General features: G+C 44.4%; 1 protein-coding gene across 1 annotated transcript; it reads right to left on the bottom strand.

Annotated features, from left to right (window-relative positions):
* Positions 1-156: 156 nt before the first annotated feature.
* LOC144479433 (iron-sulfur cluster assembly 1 homolog, mitochondrial-like) lies at positions 157-12,872 on the bottom strand. The gene is made up of 4 exons (XM_078198089.1): positions 12,727-12,872; positions 9,463-9,516; positions 2,936-3,041; positions 157-861 (listed from the first exon to the last, which is right to left on the bottom strand). The coding sequence occupies exons 1-4, from the start codon at positions 12,814-12,816 to the stop codon at positions 713-715; spliced, it is 399 nt and encodes a 132-aa protein (XP_078054215.1). The 5' UTR covers positions 12,817-12,872; the 3' UTR covers positions 157-712.
* Positions 12,873-17,157: the final 4,285 nt, after the last annotated feature.

The following is a 17,157-nucleotide window of genomic DNA, read 5'->3' as shown; positions in this document are numbered from 1 at the left end:
TGCTGATTCAAGCACCTCTGATAATTAATACATTCATATCTTGATTTAAAACTGGGCACATGGTTTTAGTTAACAATTTTAACCTGACGATGAAAAAAAAAAGTTCATAACGGGGGGGGGAGGAGGAGGAGAGGAACTTAACTTACAACTATAATGATTAATGCATGTTTTTTTTTATTTAGAGTTATTCTTTTTGACCAATTAATCTCTACCATCCCAAAGAAAATTAAAATAAATCGTAGAAGTTGAAGTGTTTGTACACATTGCCATCACCAAGGAACTGTGCATGTTTTAGCAAGGAAACCATATTAAACATTTTTATATTTTACATTATATTAACATTTTAAAAAGATAGGATTAGGGGAAAAATGAGTTAACTTTTTACAGCAGGAATACAAAATCAAACAGCCACAGTATAACATTCTAACTACAAGTTTCATCAATGTACAAAAGACAAGACAATTCTAATCTTTGAAAGGGTCTTAATTATGGATGCACACAAGTGAAAAGCTGCAACTGAATGACAGATGTAAATATCACAGGTTTTAAGTTGCCTTTGGTATTCTCAACAGACTTGCTGTTTTCCTCTGGAGGAGTCCATACAGTGTATTTAAATGAGTCTGAGAAAATCTCAAAGCTCATCTCTATGGTCACACAACACGCCTTTATTTTTTTTATATACATGATAAATATTTCTATTTGTTCTAAATATTTACAAAGTAAAGCTTTCACCGCACCCACATGTTCCTTTAATATTTGGATTATTGAAAACAAATTCACTGGAAAGTTTTGTTTCAATAAAATCCATCTCTGTTCCTAGCAGAGTTAACTGTGCTTTCTGATCAATGAACACACGTACGCCTGAAAAGAAAAGAAAACAATGAGGGATAAAAGTTTTTAAATACACATTAACTCAATTGTCAAAAGCTTATAGTTCGTTATCATACAGTGAGCAAATGCTCAAATCAAAACAGATCTTTAGGTCAGCCATGGCTCAGTTGACAGAATTCTCACTTCTGTAAACTTGAGGTCATCTAAAATTCTGCTGCCCATGCCCTGACTTGCATCAAGTCCTATCCACATCTTACTCCTTTGCTCGCTGGCCTACGGAGCTCCCAGTTAAGCAACATTTTGATTTTCAGATTAGAAAATATGAGAAGTTTTTCATGGCCTTGACCCCCCATCACTAATTTCTTACTGTACCACAACCTTCCAAGATATCAATGCTCATCTAACGATGGCCTCGAGAAACTCAGATCTTAATTGCTTCATCACTAGGGCTGTTCAATGGCATCGATGGGCAACCTAGGCTAGCGCGTGGGCTGCAAGATTAAAAATCGGGCACTTTCACTAACCATGACCAGGGGCGGCACGGTAGCACAGTGGTTAGCACTGCTGCTTCACAGCTCCAGGGACCTGGGTTCGATTCCCGGCTTGGGTCACTGTCTGTGTGGAGTTTGCACATCCTCCTCGTGTCTGCGTGGGTTTCCTCCGGGTGCTCCGGTTTCCTCCCACAGTCCAAAGATGTGCGGGTTAGGTTGATTGGCCATGCTAAAAATTGCCCTTAGTGTCCTGAGATGTGTAGGTTAGAGGGATTAGTGGGTAAAGTATATAGGGATATGGGGGAAGGGCCTGGGTGGGATTGTGGTCGGTGCAGACTCGATGGGCCAAATGGCCTCTTTCTGTACTGTAGGGTTTCTACGATATTTCTATGATTTCTATGACCCCCATGAATAAGATTAAATACATTTAATACATGCTGAATTTTCTACAGAGTTCTAGAAAATGCTTAATCATATACATATTACTGGAACTATCAACTTCAAATGGTAAAAACAAAAGAAATATTTACACTTTGGATATAGAGGAGCATTGGCACGGTTTTCACAGTCAAAGTTGTGTGCAAGCAGCATGCACCTCATTTCACTTACCCTTGCTTTACAATGCATATCACTGTCATACTGGTAGGAAAAAAACTATGCAGACAGAAATCAGCTGAATTTGGCAAGCCTACCCATGGGCAACAGTCAGCAAAATGTCTCGTGGGCCACACTCACAACACAGACAGTTTGCATATGGTCTCTGCACCACACATTACCTGCCACTGCTCTGTGCCCTGGTATTCCTGCTCTGACCGTCCCTGAAAATCTACACTTTTCTTTAACACACTCCTTAAAAGCCCTTTTTCTGACCAAGTTTCTGGCCATTTTCCCTAATATCATGTGGATCAATGTCAAATTTTGCGTCATAGTTCTTGTTATTACTTTAAAAACCCCACTAAGTTGTTGAATCAAATCCCACTCCACAGACTTGAACAAAAATGCATCCTAGCACTCCAATGCATTACTGAGGGCAGGCTGCACTGTTGGTGGTGTCATCTTTTGAAAGAAACATTACACCAAAGCTCCATCACATGTAAAAGATTCCATGGCACTATTTTGTAGAAGAGTTGGAAAATTATCTCCAGTGACCTGACCAATAGTTATCCCTCAATCACAATACTTAACAAGACTATGTGGTTATTATCACATTGCTGCTTGCAGGAACTTATGGGAAAATCTGCATTGTATTTCCCCACACAACAAATGACAGTATTTTGGGACATCCTGTATAAATACTTTTTGTTTTCATATATTATTTTGGGTAACAAAATTCTACATTTATTGTATTGTGTTTGTAGACAAAACTGTCCCCATCCCAAATACACATCAGTCAGCTCTTTTACTCTCTGAAGTTAATTCATTACCACAAGCAAGCCCTGGCAGCAATCACTTGTCCCATATTGTTGGCCTGAGAATGAAGAACAAATGAAGCTCCAAAGCCAACATGCAAAAGAAAAATGTCCTCCCAGCAAACTGGGAATTTTTAGTTTAAATTAAACACAGAATGCTTGACAACATTTCAACACGAGTTAGTGATTGCCAACATTCCATACCATCCTGATTAACTTCTTCATCAAACTTCCCCTTCTCTGTTGCGTACTCTATCACATATGAGAGACCACTGCAACCACGAGTGCGGACTCCAACTTTCAAACCAACCTGAAGGAAAAAAAAGGAAAATTCTCTAAACAGTATCAATGCAGCTTCAATACATGCATTACAGAATAACTCTTGAAATAAAACTGGAGGACACTCCCTTAATTGTACATATAGATCAATAGTGAACAAAGGTCATGCACCTGGATTGTGTCAATTCTCCCTGTAAAGATGTCATGAAGGGGCACAGGAATGTACAGATTGCTAAGCACTATCTGGTCAGTCCCAAAATTGAAAAAGTTCCAGTTTACCACCTTCTCTCTTACAGTCTTCAAAATATTAAGCAACTTCTTCAACCTGTTTACACCATCAGTTTCTACTGCTTCCATAGACAATCTATTCAACACTTCACTACCCTGTGCATGGAGATGTTAAATCTGTCTGATTACCTTCCCTATCAAGTCACTAGAGTCTGGTTGGTCAAACAACTAATTAGGATTTTGTTAAGTCAACAGCCCTTAGAACCTTGAAATCTCTATGAACTCAGGGCATGGTAGCACAGTGGTTAGCACTGCTGCTTCACAGTGCCAGGGACCTGGGTTTGATTCCCAGCTTGGGTCACTGTGTGTGTTATTCTCCAGGATCATAGGGGAAAAAAATTCAACTTGTATTTAAATCATGGAAATTAGATTAAATTATAAAGTTTAAATTCTGTAGATTGTAATTATACATTCAAGTGTTTCAACTGTACATACAATGCCCACTACTTAAAACATCCACCATTAAAATTGGCCAGAAATAACCATTATCTTTTAGCATTAATATCAATTTCAAAGTTTCCGGTTATAGTGTATTAAGCACTCCAATTATTTCAGACACAAAGGGAAATCATAACTCCTAAGTCCCTCATTAAGGTTGCAGTGAATACAAGAACAGATAATAGCAAAATACTGTTGATGCTGAAGTTCTGAAATTAAATCAAAGTGCTGAAAAAGATTAGTAGGTCTGGAGACATTTGTGAAGAAAGAAAATGTTTCGACTTTCAGAATATGACACTATCCAGTCATACTGGATTTGAAACGTTGGGCTGAATTTTACACTCCAAGATCGGGAGCGCTTCCCACTTTGTGGAGGGTATTATGGGATATATTGACGTCAACATGGGTGGCACAGAGCGCCAGGGACCCGGGTTCAATTCCGACCATGGGTCATTGTGGAGTCTGCACATTCCATGTCTGCGTGGATTTCCTCCAGGTGCTCTGGTTTCCTCCCATAATAGCCATGATGTGGAGATGCCAGCATTGGACAGTAAGAAGTCTCACAACACCAGGTTAAAGTCCAACAGGTTTATTTGGTAGCACAAGCCATAAGCTTTCGGAGCGCTGCTCCTTCACCAGGTGAGTGGGAGTTGTTTACAAACAGGGCATATAAAGACACAAACTCAATTTACAAGATAATGGTTGGAATGCGAGTCTTTACAGGTAATCAAGTCTTAAAGGTACAGACAATGTGAGTGGAGAGAGGGTTAAGCACAGGTTAAAGAGGGGTGTATTGTCTCCAGCCAGGACAGTTAGTGAGATTTTGCAAGTCCAAGCAAGTCGTGGGGGTTACAGAGAGTGTGACATGAACCCAAGATCCCGGTTGAGGCCGTCCTCATGTGTGCAGACATGATTGCTGACTATCAGTTTCTGCTCAGCGATTCTGCGTCGTCGTGTGTCGCGAAGGCCGCCTTGGAGAACGCTTACCCGAAGATCAGAGGCTGAATGCCCGTGACTGCTGAAGTGTTCCCCAACAGGAAGAGAACACTCCTGCCTGGTGATTGTCGAGCGGTGTTCATTCATCCATTGTCGTAGCGTCTGCATGGTCTCCCCAATGTACCATGCCTCGGAACATCCTTTCCATCAGCATCTCTTTAACCTGTGCTTAACCCTTTCTCCACTCACATTGTCTGTACCTTTAAGACTTGATTACCTGTAAAGACTCGCATTCCAACCATTATCTTGTAAATTGAGTGTGTGTCTTTATATGCCCCGTTTGTGAACACAACTTCCACTCACCTGATGAAGGAGCAGCGCTCCGAAAGCTTATGGCTTGTGCTACCAAATAAACTTGATGGACTTTAACCTGGTGTTGTGAGACTTCTTACTGTTCCTCCCATAATCCAGAAGATGTGCTGGTTAGGTGCACTAGCCATGTTAAATTCTCCCTCAGTGTACCCTGAACAGGCATTGGAGTGTGGCGACTAGGGGATTTTCACAGTAACTTCATTGCAGTGTTAATGTAAGCCTACTTGTGACAAATAAATAAACATAAAAAACTTAAACGTCAGGCACCGTTTATGACATCATCACACCAGTTTCCAATAATACAGCAATTGGGCAGGTCAAAAATTCAGGAACCTGCCTGCCTTACTTAACTATCAATTTTAACAGGCAATTGAGCTGATTAACTACCCACTCACTAGAATAATAGTTAGAAGGCAATAATATGCCTGATATATGGGAGGGATTTATGATAGGTGGGGAATCCGATTTTTTAAGGGCAAGCTTGTTTGGGTGGGTTTTAAATCTGAGAACAGGCTCAGCTTTGCAGGGACTGCTCATTTGAGTGTGCAGAGGAAATTTTAGCATATTTTTTCATGAAGAAGACTTCTTCAATTCAAAGGATCATTCTGATGGAATATTTTCCTGTCCATTATCCAGGGATGAGAGGGGCAAAATATCCAAGACACATGGATTGCTGGTTCAGTTGGAGACACAACCTCCAGCAGGCAGGAGAGGAGGATTAAAAGAAGGATGAGTGGAAGAAAGGAACTGAGGTTCAGGATTCTGTGGTTCCTCAGGAAGGGGACAGACCCCAACGATCAGGAGGAACCCAGAAACACTCAGCAGAAGGACAGACCATCTTATACCGCCCCAAGGGTATACATGCAAAGATTTAGCTACCTGAAACAGGTCTCTTGATCCCATTGAGCTTTTTGTGTCATTGGGACCAAATGCTCCTCATCACATTAACACTGTTAACCTCTTTGTCACCTCTTGCTTCGCAGCACAAGTCTGCCTGGGCTTCTTTCTCTTACCAGATCTCAGCATCAACTGGTCACACATCTATCAAGTACTGCACTGAACCTGGGGCAGGTTTGCGGCCCCAGAACATCTCTCCCTTTGCCCCAATGGTACAGACAATGGAGCTATGTAATAAATGTACAACACTTCAATGCCAAAAGGTGGGAGACTTGATTTTTAAAACATATGCCACCTATGAAGATTGACACGATTGGCAGATATTAGCTAAAATGTATAATTAAAAAAACAGAAAATGCTGGAAAGATTCAGCAGGTCTGGCAGCATCTGTGGAGAAAGTGAAACAGAGTTAACATTGTGTGTCTGTATGACTCTTCTTCAGAGATGAACAAAAGGTAGAAATATAATTGGTTTCATACCCTTGAAGAGAGGAGGTGGAGCAAAATAAATCAAGGATAGGTGGGAGCTCAGGAGAGATTTGACAAATGTCATGGACACAAGAGAAAGGGAGTGGTAATGATAGAGTTAAAGGCTAAGACAGGTGCTAACAGTGGCAAAAAAACCCAGAAAGGTCAGCATTCTCCGAAAGCAAAATAAAAACAAGTTAAAGATTGGCCCTGAGGAGGGGACGAGAGAAAATATAAAAATGGAGGACAGAGTTCATGGTCTGATGCTGTTGAATTCAATGTTAAGTCCAGAAGGCTATAAAGTGTCCAATTGGAAGATGAGGTGATGCTTCTCCAGCTTGTGCTGGCTTTCAGAGTGCTGATTCTTGTCTGCCATCAACACATTATGTTACTATTATACTGCCCTTCAGCACTCATTAGGCGGAGGACAGTCTGTAACCCGTTCTTGCCACTAATTTGCAGCAATTACCATACTATTGGGCATACACTGACTGCAGGCTCAGAAGTTAGAATGCCGCCAACCTGGGTGCGGAACCTGCTGCTGTTGGCACACAACCATATCATTTAGTCTGTTAACTATGCATCTCTCTTCACATATGCTGCCAGACCTGCTGAGTTCTTCCAGCACTTTCTGTTTTTATATAAATAATACCTTGTTAACTTGTATGCTTAAGACCTTCTAATTCCCTCTATGCAATATGGAGGTTATAGCTTGTACCAAGTCTGACTGCAGTTTAAATAAAATGGCAAGTCAGAATGGAGATGAAAGCATCACGGCAAAAGAACATAAGAAATAGGAGCAGGAGTAGGCCATCTAGCCCCTCGAGCCTGCCCCGCCATTCAATAAGATCATGGCTGATCTGAAGTGAATCAGTTCCACTTACCCGCCTGCTCCCCATAACCCTTAATTCCCCTACCGATCAGAAATCCATCTATCCGGGACTTAAACATATTCAACGAGGTAGCCTCCACCACTTCAGTGGGCAGAGAATTCCAGAGATTCACCACCCTCTGAGAGAAGAAGTTCCTCGTCAACTCTGTCCTAAACTGACCCCCCTTTATTTTGAGGCTGTGCCCTCTAGTTCTGGTTTCCTTTCTAAGTAGAAAGAGTCTCTCCACCTCTACCCTATCCAGCCCCTTCATTATCTTATATGCCTCTATAAGATCACCCCTCAGCCTTCTAAACTCCAACGAGTACAAACCTAATCTGCTCAATCTCTCCTCATAATCTACACCCCTCATCTCTGGTATCAACCTGGTGAACCTTCTCTGCACTCCCTCCAAGGCCAATATATCCTTCCGCAAGTAAGGGGACCAAAACTGCACACAGTATTCCAACTGCGGCCTCACCAGTGCCTTGTACAGATGCAGCAAGACTTCTCTGCTTTTCTATTCTATCCCCTCGCAATAAATGCCAACATCCCATTTGCCTTCTTGATCACCTGTTGTACTTGCAGACTGAGTTTTTGCGACTCATGCACAAGGACCCCCAGGTCACCTTTGCACAATAGCATGTTGTAATTTTTTTCCATTTAAATAATAATCCAATTTGCTATTATTTCTTCCAAAGTGAATAACCTCGCATTTGCCAATGTTATACTCCATCTGCCAGATCCTCGCCCACTCACTCAGCCTATTCAAATCTCTCTGCAGACCTTCCGCTTCCTCCACGCAATTCACTTTCCCACTTATCTTCGTGTTGTCAGCAAACTTTGTTACCCTACACTCAGTCCCCTCCTCCAGATCATCTATGTAAATAGTAAACAGTTGAGGCCCCAGTACCGATCCCTGCGGCACGCCACTAGTCACCATCTGCCAACCAGAAAAGCACCCATTTATTCCAACTCTCTGCTTCCTGTTGGATAGCCAATCCCCAATCCATGCTAACACCCTACCCCCAATCTTCTGCAGCAACCTTTTGTGAGACACCTTATCGAATGCCTTTTGGAAATCCAAAAACACCACATCTACCGGTTCCCCTCCGTCAACCGCACTAGTCACATCTTCATAAAAGTCCAGTAAGTTCGTCAAACACGACTTTCCTCTCATGAATCCATGCTGCGTCTGCTTGATCGAACCATTCTTATCCAGATGGCCTGCTATTTCTTCTTTAATGATGGATTCCAGCATTTTCCCAACTACAAAAGGAACATTCTTGTTATATAGTTCAGGATTGTACTATTGCTACCATGTTATGGGGGCCACTGCATATTGCAAGTAAATTATGTCTGCATGAACATGATTAATGGTAAGGACTATAATGACTGTAAAGCACTGAGGAAGCTCCTTGTAAATATAGCAGGGCTATAGGACCCTATGACTCCAATGCTAATTTTATTTGCTTTAACTTATAATTATTTACAAAGGAGTTATAGATTCTGACACTTTTTTTGCTCAGATAATAACAATTACTACATTAGTGGAAGCGGCTCTAGAGTCTCTCTGTCCAACAGTAGATAAAACTAAACTAACATATATACTGGTATCTGTACAACCATAAATTTAGAGAGCCTGGATTGATAACTACCCAAGGAGGCAAGCAAGTACTGTGGCTCAGATTAATAACAGAGGGACAGTGTGTTAGATACAGTCTTTTCACCTTTGGGAAACAGTTTAAAACAACTTAGGATGCAGTACCTCTAGAAACAAGTTAATTAAAAGTCAGTTTCAATCCAGTCTCTGATGGAAGGGAGACAATGGACCAAAAATATTAGTAAAGTTGTAGTCTTGCACAGAGATTATAGGAGCACCTGGCATGAGAAACAACAGATTCACTATTATTAGAGGTTGCACCTCCACAGCTGGGCAAAAACCACTGCCCATTATTTGATCTACACCATACTTAACTAGAAAATGTTAAATACCATTTGATCTTGGACCCTACAAAAGGGTTAACTCTTATCACTGATAGTCACCCTTAAACAAGTACAAAATTCATCCCTTCCCCACAAAAATTTACATTTATGATCGTCGGTTGCCACTTTGTTAACAGACTAGATCAGTCTTCCGATTCAAGGCTTACAATCTTATTTTTTGAAGTACAATTTTACATACACATTCTGGTCTGTGTTGCAGAAGATTTTTAATTCTGTTGACAGCAGGTGAAGTCTGAAAATTGAAAACAATATACATAATTAAAAAGATAAAAACTGCCATTGATAACAAATATAACAGGGTAGATTTTAGGACAGACTGTTTGACTGCTGTGAAATTAAGGAAGTTGTCATGGTTCAGGAGAGGTTAACATTAGAAGAGCGTTAACGATTCCACTGCATTACTCCTCCCTCAAACAACATAAATCTCAAGTTAACTTGTTATTCATTTCATTTTCTATATGGGGTCATATCTGCTCAAAATGGCTATGTTGACAAAATTAGAAACAGTAGTTCATTGTAAAAAGTGATCCTTTGTATAAACTGGTTAAAATATTTCACCTGACAGCACTATATATATTATTTGACAGTACGTCAAAGGAGTTAGATGAGAAGTATTATGGTACCAGCTAATCTCCCAGCCATTATTAGTGGGTAATTTGAAGCCAGATTGTGACTTTAAGTATGGACGTAGACCTAATGTATAACCTGAGCTGTCAATCAGAGGGTATGGGCAAGTGGCTTGTAAATTTCTGTCTGTATGTCACAAGAGATCAGCATGAAACAATTATCTTCCTAGTTTTAAAGAGATTGGGTTTCCATCTAAGTAGTGTGACAGGCCAGTGTTAGATGCAAAACTTGTATTTTATCCTTGGCAGATATCTTGTAATATTGCTCATGGCGAGTCAAGAGGTTTTCTAATCACAGGGTGTTATCCAAAATATTACCACTGACATGGGAATGTTGGGGAAGCAATGGGATAGGAATTTTTCCTGGCTAGTGATTCTAGAACTCCCAAGAACGGAATTTTCCAATCTCATCTGTGGCTGCCCCGCCACCAGCAAAAATGGAGAATTTGGCACACAGCCAAAACTCCATTCAACTGCAGCGGCACTGAATCCCAGCCACAAACAAGGCAAGAGGTTTTTGGCGTAAGACTTAGAATTCTAAGACTAAGAATTTGGGTGATGCAGTGGTTAGCAATGCTGCCTCACAGCACCAGGGACCCAGGTTCAATTTGCAGCCTTGGGTGACTGTCTGTTTGGAGTTTGCATGTTCTCCCCATTTCTGTGTGGATTTCCTCCGGCTGTTTCGGTTTCCTCCCACAGTCCAAAGATATACAGGTTAGGTTGATTGGCCACGCTAAATCGCCCCTTAGCGTTCAAAGATGTAGGTTAGGTGGATTAGCTATGGTAAAATACACTGAGTTTTGGGGATAGGGTGGGAAAGTGGGTCTGGGCAAGATACTCTTCAAAAGGTCAGTGCAGACTCAATAGGTCGAATTGTCTCCTTCTGCACCATGGTGATTCTATGACTCAGGGTTAGAGATTGGCCATTCGGGACTGAGACCTGGAGAAATATATGGATTAACAAAGTTATAAAAAAAACCTTCAAAAACGTTGGGGAGTAGGAGTTGAAATGACAGACAGGGCTCAAAGTATACACTGTATAAAAGTAAAATACTGGAAATCATAGAATTCCTACAGTACAGGAGGCCATTCGGCTCATTGAGTCTGTACCAACCACAATCCCACTCAGGGCCGATTCCCATAACCCCACAGATTTATCCTGCTAATCCCTCTGACAGTAGGGTCAATTTAGTATGGCCAATCAACCTAACTCGCACATCTTTGGACTCTGGGAGGAAACCCACGCAGACATGGGGAGAACGTGAAAACTCCACACAGTGACCTGAGGCCGGAACCACCGTACCACCCACTAGCTAGAACTCTGAAATAAAAACAGAAAATGAAGGAAATGCTCAGCTCAATTACTTTTCAAAAGGTGACTGCCTAAAACATCGGGCCCAATTTTAATTATGTAAGAGACTTTGAGTGAACTAAGATCTCACTGATTAACTCTGTTTCTCTTTCCAAAAGGTACGATTATCAGCATTTTGTTTTTTTAATACTCAAATTCCATTAGTCTCTCCAGATAATTATGCAATTATCTTTTGAAGGCTGCGATTGAATCTGTCTCCACTACAGTCTTAGGCAGTGGAATCCAGATCAAACACAGAAAATGATGGAAAATCTCAGCAGATTTCACATGTAAGAGAATGAGGGGTGACCTTATTGAGGTGTATAAAATTATGAAGGGCATAGATAGGATGAACACATAGTCTTTTTCTCAGGGTAGGGGAATGGAAAACTAGCAGGCATAGGTTTATCTTAGAATCTTAGAAACCCTACAGCACAGAAAGAGGCCATTCAGCCCATCGAGTCTGCACCGACCACAATCCCACCCAGGCCCTATCCCCATATCCTTACATATTTACCCACTAATCCCTCTAACCTATGCATCCCAGGACACTAAGGGCAATTTTAGCATGGCCAATCAACCTAACCCGCACATCTTTGGACTGTGGGAGGAAACCGGAGCACCCAGAGGAAACCCACGCAGACACGAGGAGAATGTGCAAACTCCACACAGACAGTGACCCAAGCCGGGAATCGAACCCAGGTCCCTGGAGCTGTGAAGCAGCAGTGCTAACCACTGTGCTACCGTACCGTGCCGTTTATGGTGAGAGGAGGAAAATTTAAAAGAGACCTGAGGGGCAACTTCTTTATGCAGAGGGTGGTTTGTATATGGAATGAGCTGCTAGAGAAAGTGGTTGAGGCAGGTTCAATAGCAACATTTAAAAAGCATTTGGATAAGTACATGGATGGGAAAGGATTAGAGGCATATGGGCTAAATGTGGGCAATTGGGACTAGCAATGGAGGGCACCATGGCCCGCATGGGCCAGAGGGCCCGTTTCCGTGCTGTATTGCTCTATGACAGATGCTGTGAAGAGAGAACACTTCCTCCCGAAACGTTTGCTCTATTCTCTCGCCACAGATGCGAAGATAATTCCAGCATTTTCTGCTTTTGGTTCAGATCCCAGTATCCGCAATAATTTGCCTTTATTTTAGTGGAATCCATATCCCAGCCATTTGATGCATTCTAAGTTGTTGTTTCTTTTGCCAATCGCTTGTGTCCGCTAGTTCTACCCAGATCCTTCTGCCACCGGGACCAGTTTATGCCTACCTACTCTGGCCAATCTCAGATCACCTCTCTCTCTCTTCCTCTTCTCCAAGAAGACCCAGTTGGCCGCAGCTTCTATAGCCGGCCCACGTCAATGAGGACACTTTTGACAGCCCGACGCCAGAGACTGGGCCGCAGGGACAATGGAAACTTCCAGAATTCAGCACAGATTACTGACCGCAGCCAGCCCACCCCCCTTACCAGCAGCAGGGCGGCTCGGGCCGGCACCCTCAGCCTCCGGTCTCTCGCGGCTCGGACACTCGCCCTCACCGCTGCCGTCGCCACCGCCATCTTGTTGTCTCAGCCACTTTCAGTAACGCGGCTTCCCATTTGGTCCTCTCCAGACTAACCACAGCGCGCCTTGCTGCGTCATGACAACGAGGAGAAGGAGAGCGCCCATAGCAACGGGCAGTGGAAGGGAGTCAAATCTGCGGCCTGCTCTTTGCTCTTCACCTTTCTGCATTCTGGACTGCGGAGGCGCAACTGCTGCCGAAGTGCCTGAACTTTGGAGCCGGAGAATCAACAACCTGCACATACCTAGCACCTTTAACTCAGAAACGTTCTGAGGTAGCTAACTGGGGTCAATGGGCAATGAGTTAGGATGTTGGTGTTAAAGACAGGTAGAGTAATCAAAAACTTGATTGATTATTTTATTTATTAGTGTCGCAAGTCGGCTTACATTCACACTGCAATGAAGTCATTGTGAAAGTCCCCACTCTGGCGCCTGTTCGGGTACACTGAGGGGGAATTTAGCACGGTCAATGCACCCTAACCAGCACGTCTTTCGGACTGTGGGAGGAAACCCACGCAGACACGGGGAGAACATGCAGACTCCGCACAAACAGTGATCCGAGCCGGGAATCGAACCCAGGTCCCTGGCGCTGTGAGGCAGCACCGTGCCACTCTGTGCTGCGCAAAGGCAATAAACATGAAACAAATCTAAAACCATCATAAAAAATCTTCCAAGTTTGTTCTGATATTGGAAGATATTTTCTGAGTCTCCCATGTGGAAAAAATAAGCACCTTGTACAGCACACATGTATTAAATCTCTTAACTCAGTTTCCGTTTTCAATATGAGGGGGATTGAATATAAAAGTAGGGAGGCTATGCTTTATTTGTACAGGACACTGGTGAGACCACATCTGAAGTACTGCAAACTTATTCAAGGGGGTGATTTTACTGGCTCGTCCAAGGTGGGGCGAGGTGGTAAAATCGCACAAGAGCCAAGAAAAAAGGTTTGTGCCCGATTTCCTGCCTCCCGTGAGATTACCGGCACCAGATATTGGGTGCATTCAGCCTCTCACCCATTTCCGGTGAAATGCTGAATAAATGATTTAAATATATGCAAAGGCTCATTTCCATGTGATCAGCGAGCCCGGGATGCAAACATCTGGGCTTACTTGCCTTTGTGGCTGATGCACGTTATCACACACGAGGCTTGAGATGCTCAGGAAATAAAGGCTTTTATTTACTGTTACAACGAAGCTACTAAGTATAGTACACGATCCCAGACTGAGGGGTCCCAGACAGAGCAGTGACCTTTATACCTCTCCCAGGAGGCAGAGCCCGACTGGGATGTACCATAATAACTATAATACAAGGTGTAACAGCCCAACCCTAACCCCAACAGCAACAAGTAGAACAACCCATCCCTAACCCCAACAGCAACATATATACATACTTGTAGTACTGGCCAGACCCTGGCTCAGTACTATCTAGTGGGAACCAACGACGGTTCACCACATTCACCCCTCCTTTGAAGACAAAGGTCGGCGGGGTACAAAAAAACAGAATAATTTGTCATCAGTCTATAAGTTCAGACGGTCAGGGGGACCGCACTGTCGTTGTGACCTCCTCAACACTGGTGATGACACCGGAGTAGGCACTCGCGGTGGCGTTCTCCCCAAGGCGATGTCCAACGGTTCCTCCACAGTCTCACGGGCCGGTTGACCCCGAGGTGATGATAATCTGTTGAGTTCCGACACGCCCTGAAGTGGCGACCATTCTCTGGACTCAGGCAAGCTGTATACGGGAGTAAAATGGTTAAGTAATGGTCCCGATGCTGCCCGCACCGTGTCCGGAGGGGAAAAATAGACCGTGTCCTCTCGCCTGTCAGGGTATGCCACATAGGCATGCTGAGGGTTGGCGTGGAGGAGATGGACCTGTTCGACCAACGGGTCGGACTTGCGGGCCCTTACATGTCGCCGCAGGAGGACAGGTCCTGAGTACGTCAACCAAGACGGTAATGAGGTCCCAGAGGAAGACTTCCGAGGGAATGAAAACAGCCTCTCATGGGGAGTAGCGTTGGTTGCCATACACAGGAGTGAGCGTATGGAATGGAGCGCATCAGGGAGCACCTCTTGCCAACGGGAGACTGGAAGGCTTTTTGACTTCAATGCCAGTAAGACAGCCTTCCAGACTGTAGCATTCTCACGTTCCACCTGTCCGTTACCCCTAGGCTCGTGGTTCTACTAGAGGCAATCCCAAACAGGGTGAAAAGATCACGGAATGCCTTGATAACCGTGGCAGCGGATGTATCAGAGCAGGGAATAACAAAAGGGAATCTCGAGTACTCATCAATGATGTTGAGGAAGTACACATTCCGATCTGTTGAGGGAAGGGGGCCCTTAAAGTCGACACTCAGTCTTTCGAAGGGACGAGTGGCCTTGACTAATTGTGCCCGGTCAGGTTGGTAAAAGTGCGGTTTGCATTCCGCGCATACCCGACAGCTTCTCGTTATGGACCTGACATCCTCCACCGAGTAGGGCAGATTGCGGGCTTTTACAAAGTGGTAGAGCCGAGTGACCCCAGGATGGCATAGGTCATTATGGAGAGCCTGCAAACGGTCCTCCTGTATACTGGTGCATGTTCCATGCGACAGGGCATCCGAGGGCTCAGTGAGTTTCCCTGGACGATACATGATGTCGTAATTATAGGTGGAGAGTTCAATTCTCCACCTCAAGATCTTGTCGTTCTTGATCTTGCCCCTCAGCGTGTTATTGAACATGAACGCCACGGACCGCTGGTCCGTGATCAGGGTGAACCGTTTTCCCGCCAAGTAATAGCGCCAGTGCCTGACGGCCTCCACAATGGCCTGGGCCTCCTTTTCCACCGCTGAATGTCGAATTTCGGGGCCTTGGAGGGTGCGGGAAAAAAAGGCGACGGGCCTGCTCGCCTGGTTAAGTGTGGCAGCCAGGGCGAAATCAGATGCATCGCTCTCCACCTGAAAGGGGATGGACTCATCAACAGCGTGCATCGTGGCTTTCGCGATGTCGGCTTTTAGTTTATTAAAGGCCAATCGAGCCTCTGGTGTTAGGGGAAAAGAGGTGGACTTGATGAGCGGACGGGCTTTGTCCGCGTAATTGGGAACCCACTGTGCATAATAAGAGAAGAAGCCTAAGCATCTTCTCAGTGCTTTTGCACTAGTGGGCAGGGGAAGTTCAAAGAGGGGACGCATACGGTCTGGATCAGGGCCAATGACCCCGTTTTCCACCACGTATCCGAGGATGGCTAAACAGCGCATACGAAATACACACTTCTCCCTGTTGTAGGTCAAATTCAGGCGAGATGCAGTGCATAGGAACTTCAGGAGATTTGTGTCGTGGTCCTGCTGGTCATGGCCACAGATGGTGACGTTATCCAGGTACGGGAAGGTAGCCCGCAGCCCGTTCTGGTTCACCATTCGGTCCATAGCACGCTGGAAGACCGAGACCCCATTGGTGACACCAAAGGGAACCCTGAGAAAGCGATACAAGCGACCATCCGCCTAAAAAGCCGTGTATTGTCGGTCCTCTGGGCGAATGGGGAGTTGGTGGTAGGCAGACTTGAGGTCTATGGTGGAGAACACCCGGTACTGCGCAATCTAATTGACCATGTCAGATATGCGCAGGAGGGGATACGCATCCAGCTGCTTGTATCTATTAATGGTCTGACTATAGTCAATGACCATCCGGGGTTTGTTCCCACTCTCCACGGACTAGCGCTAGATTGTATGATCCTTTCCTTGAGGAGCCGCTGAACTTCAGATCGAATGAAGATCCGATCCTCAGTGCTGTAACGCCTACTCTTAGTCGCAATGGGCTTGCAGCCTGGCACAAGATTCTGGAACAGGGAGGGTGTGGTAATATTCAGCGTCGAGAGGCTACAGGGGGGCGCGTTGGGCAATTTGGAAGCTGCTGTTCTCCCACTGAAAGCGGAGGGAGTGGCCCACCGTACTGTAGGGTTACACTCTTCAAGTGGACCATGAAATTTAGTCCAAGGAGTATTGGCGCGCAAAGGTGCAGCAACACCAGGAGCTTGAAGCGCTCGTAAACCGTGCCTTGCACCGTTAAATTTACCGCGCAACTCCCTAGCACGGTGACAGACCTGGACCTTGATGCCATAGAAATTGTCTGTTTGACAGGTTGGATCTGGAGGCCACACCGCTTCACAGCGTCTGGGTGAATAAAACTCTCAGTGCTCCCGCTGTCAAACAGACAATAAATCAAGTGGTTGTTTACCTGAATGTCCATCATAGACTTGTCGAGTCTATGAGGCTTGGCCTGGTCCAGGATGATCGACGCCACCGTTGGTTCGTGAGCGCCACTGCAGGCAGCTGAGATAGACGAAGATGACCCCTGCTGGTCGTTCAC

This window comes from Mustelus asterias, chromosome 26 (assembly GCF_964213995.1).
Source record: "Mustelus asterias chromosome 26, sMusAst1.hap1.1, whole genome shotgun sequence".
Taxonomy (NCBI): Eukaryota; Metazoa; Chordata; class Chondrichthyes; order Carcharhiniformes; family Triakidae; genus Mustelus; species Mustelus asterias.
This window is presented reverse-complemented; position numbering and strand designations above follow the sequence as displayed.

Bases quoted from the DNA above. Each gene is read 5' to 3' on its own strand.
- LOC144479433 (XM_078198089.1), bottom strand. From the start codon at position 12,816: ATGGCGGTGGCGACGGCAGCGGTGAGGGCGAGTGTCCGAGCCGCGAGA. The intron at 9,517-12,726 runs GTAAGGGGGGTG...TTCAATTTTCAG, and splicing joins CCCGAGCCGCCCTGCTGCTG to ACTTCACCTGCTGTCAACAG. The intron at 3,042-9,462 runs GTATGTAAAATT...TTTTTCCTTCAG, and splicing joins TGCAACACAGACCAGAATGT to GTTGGTTTGAAAGTTGGAGT.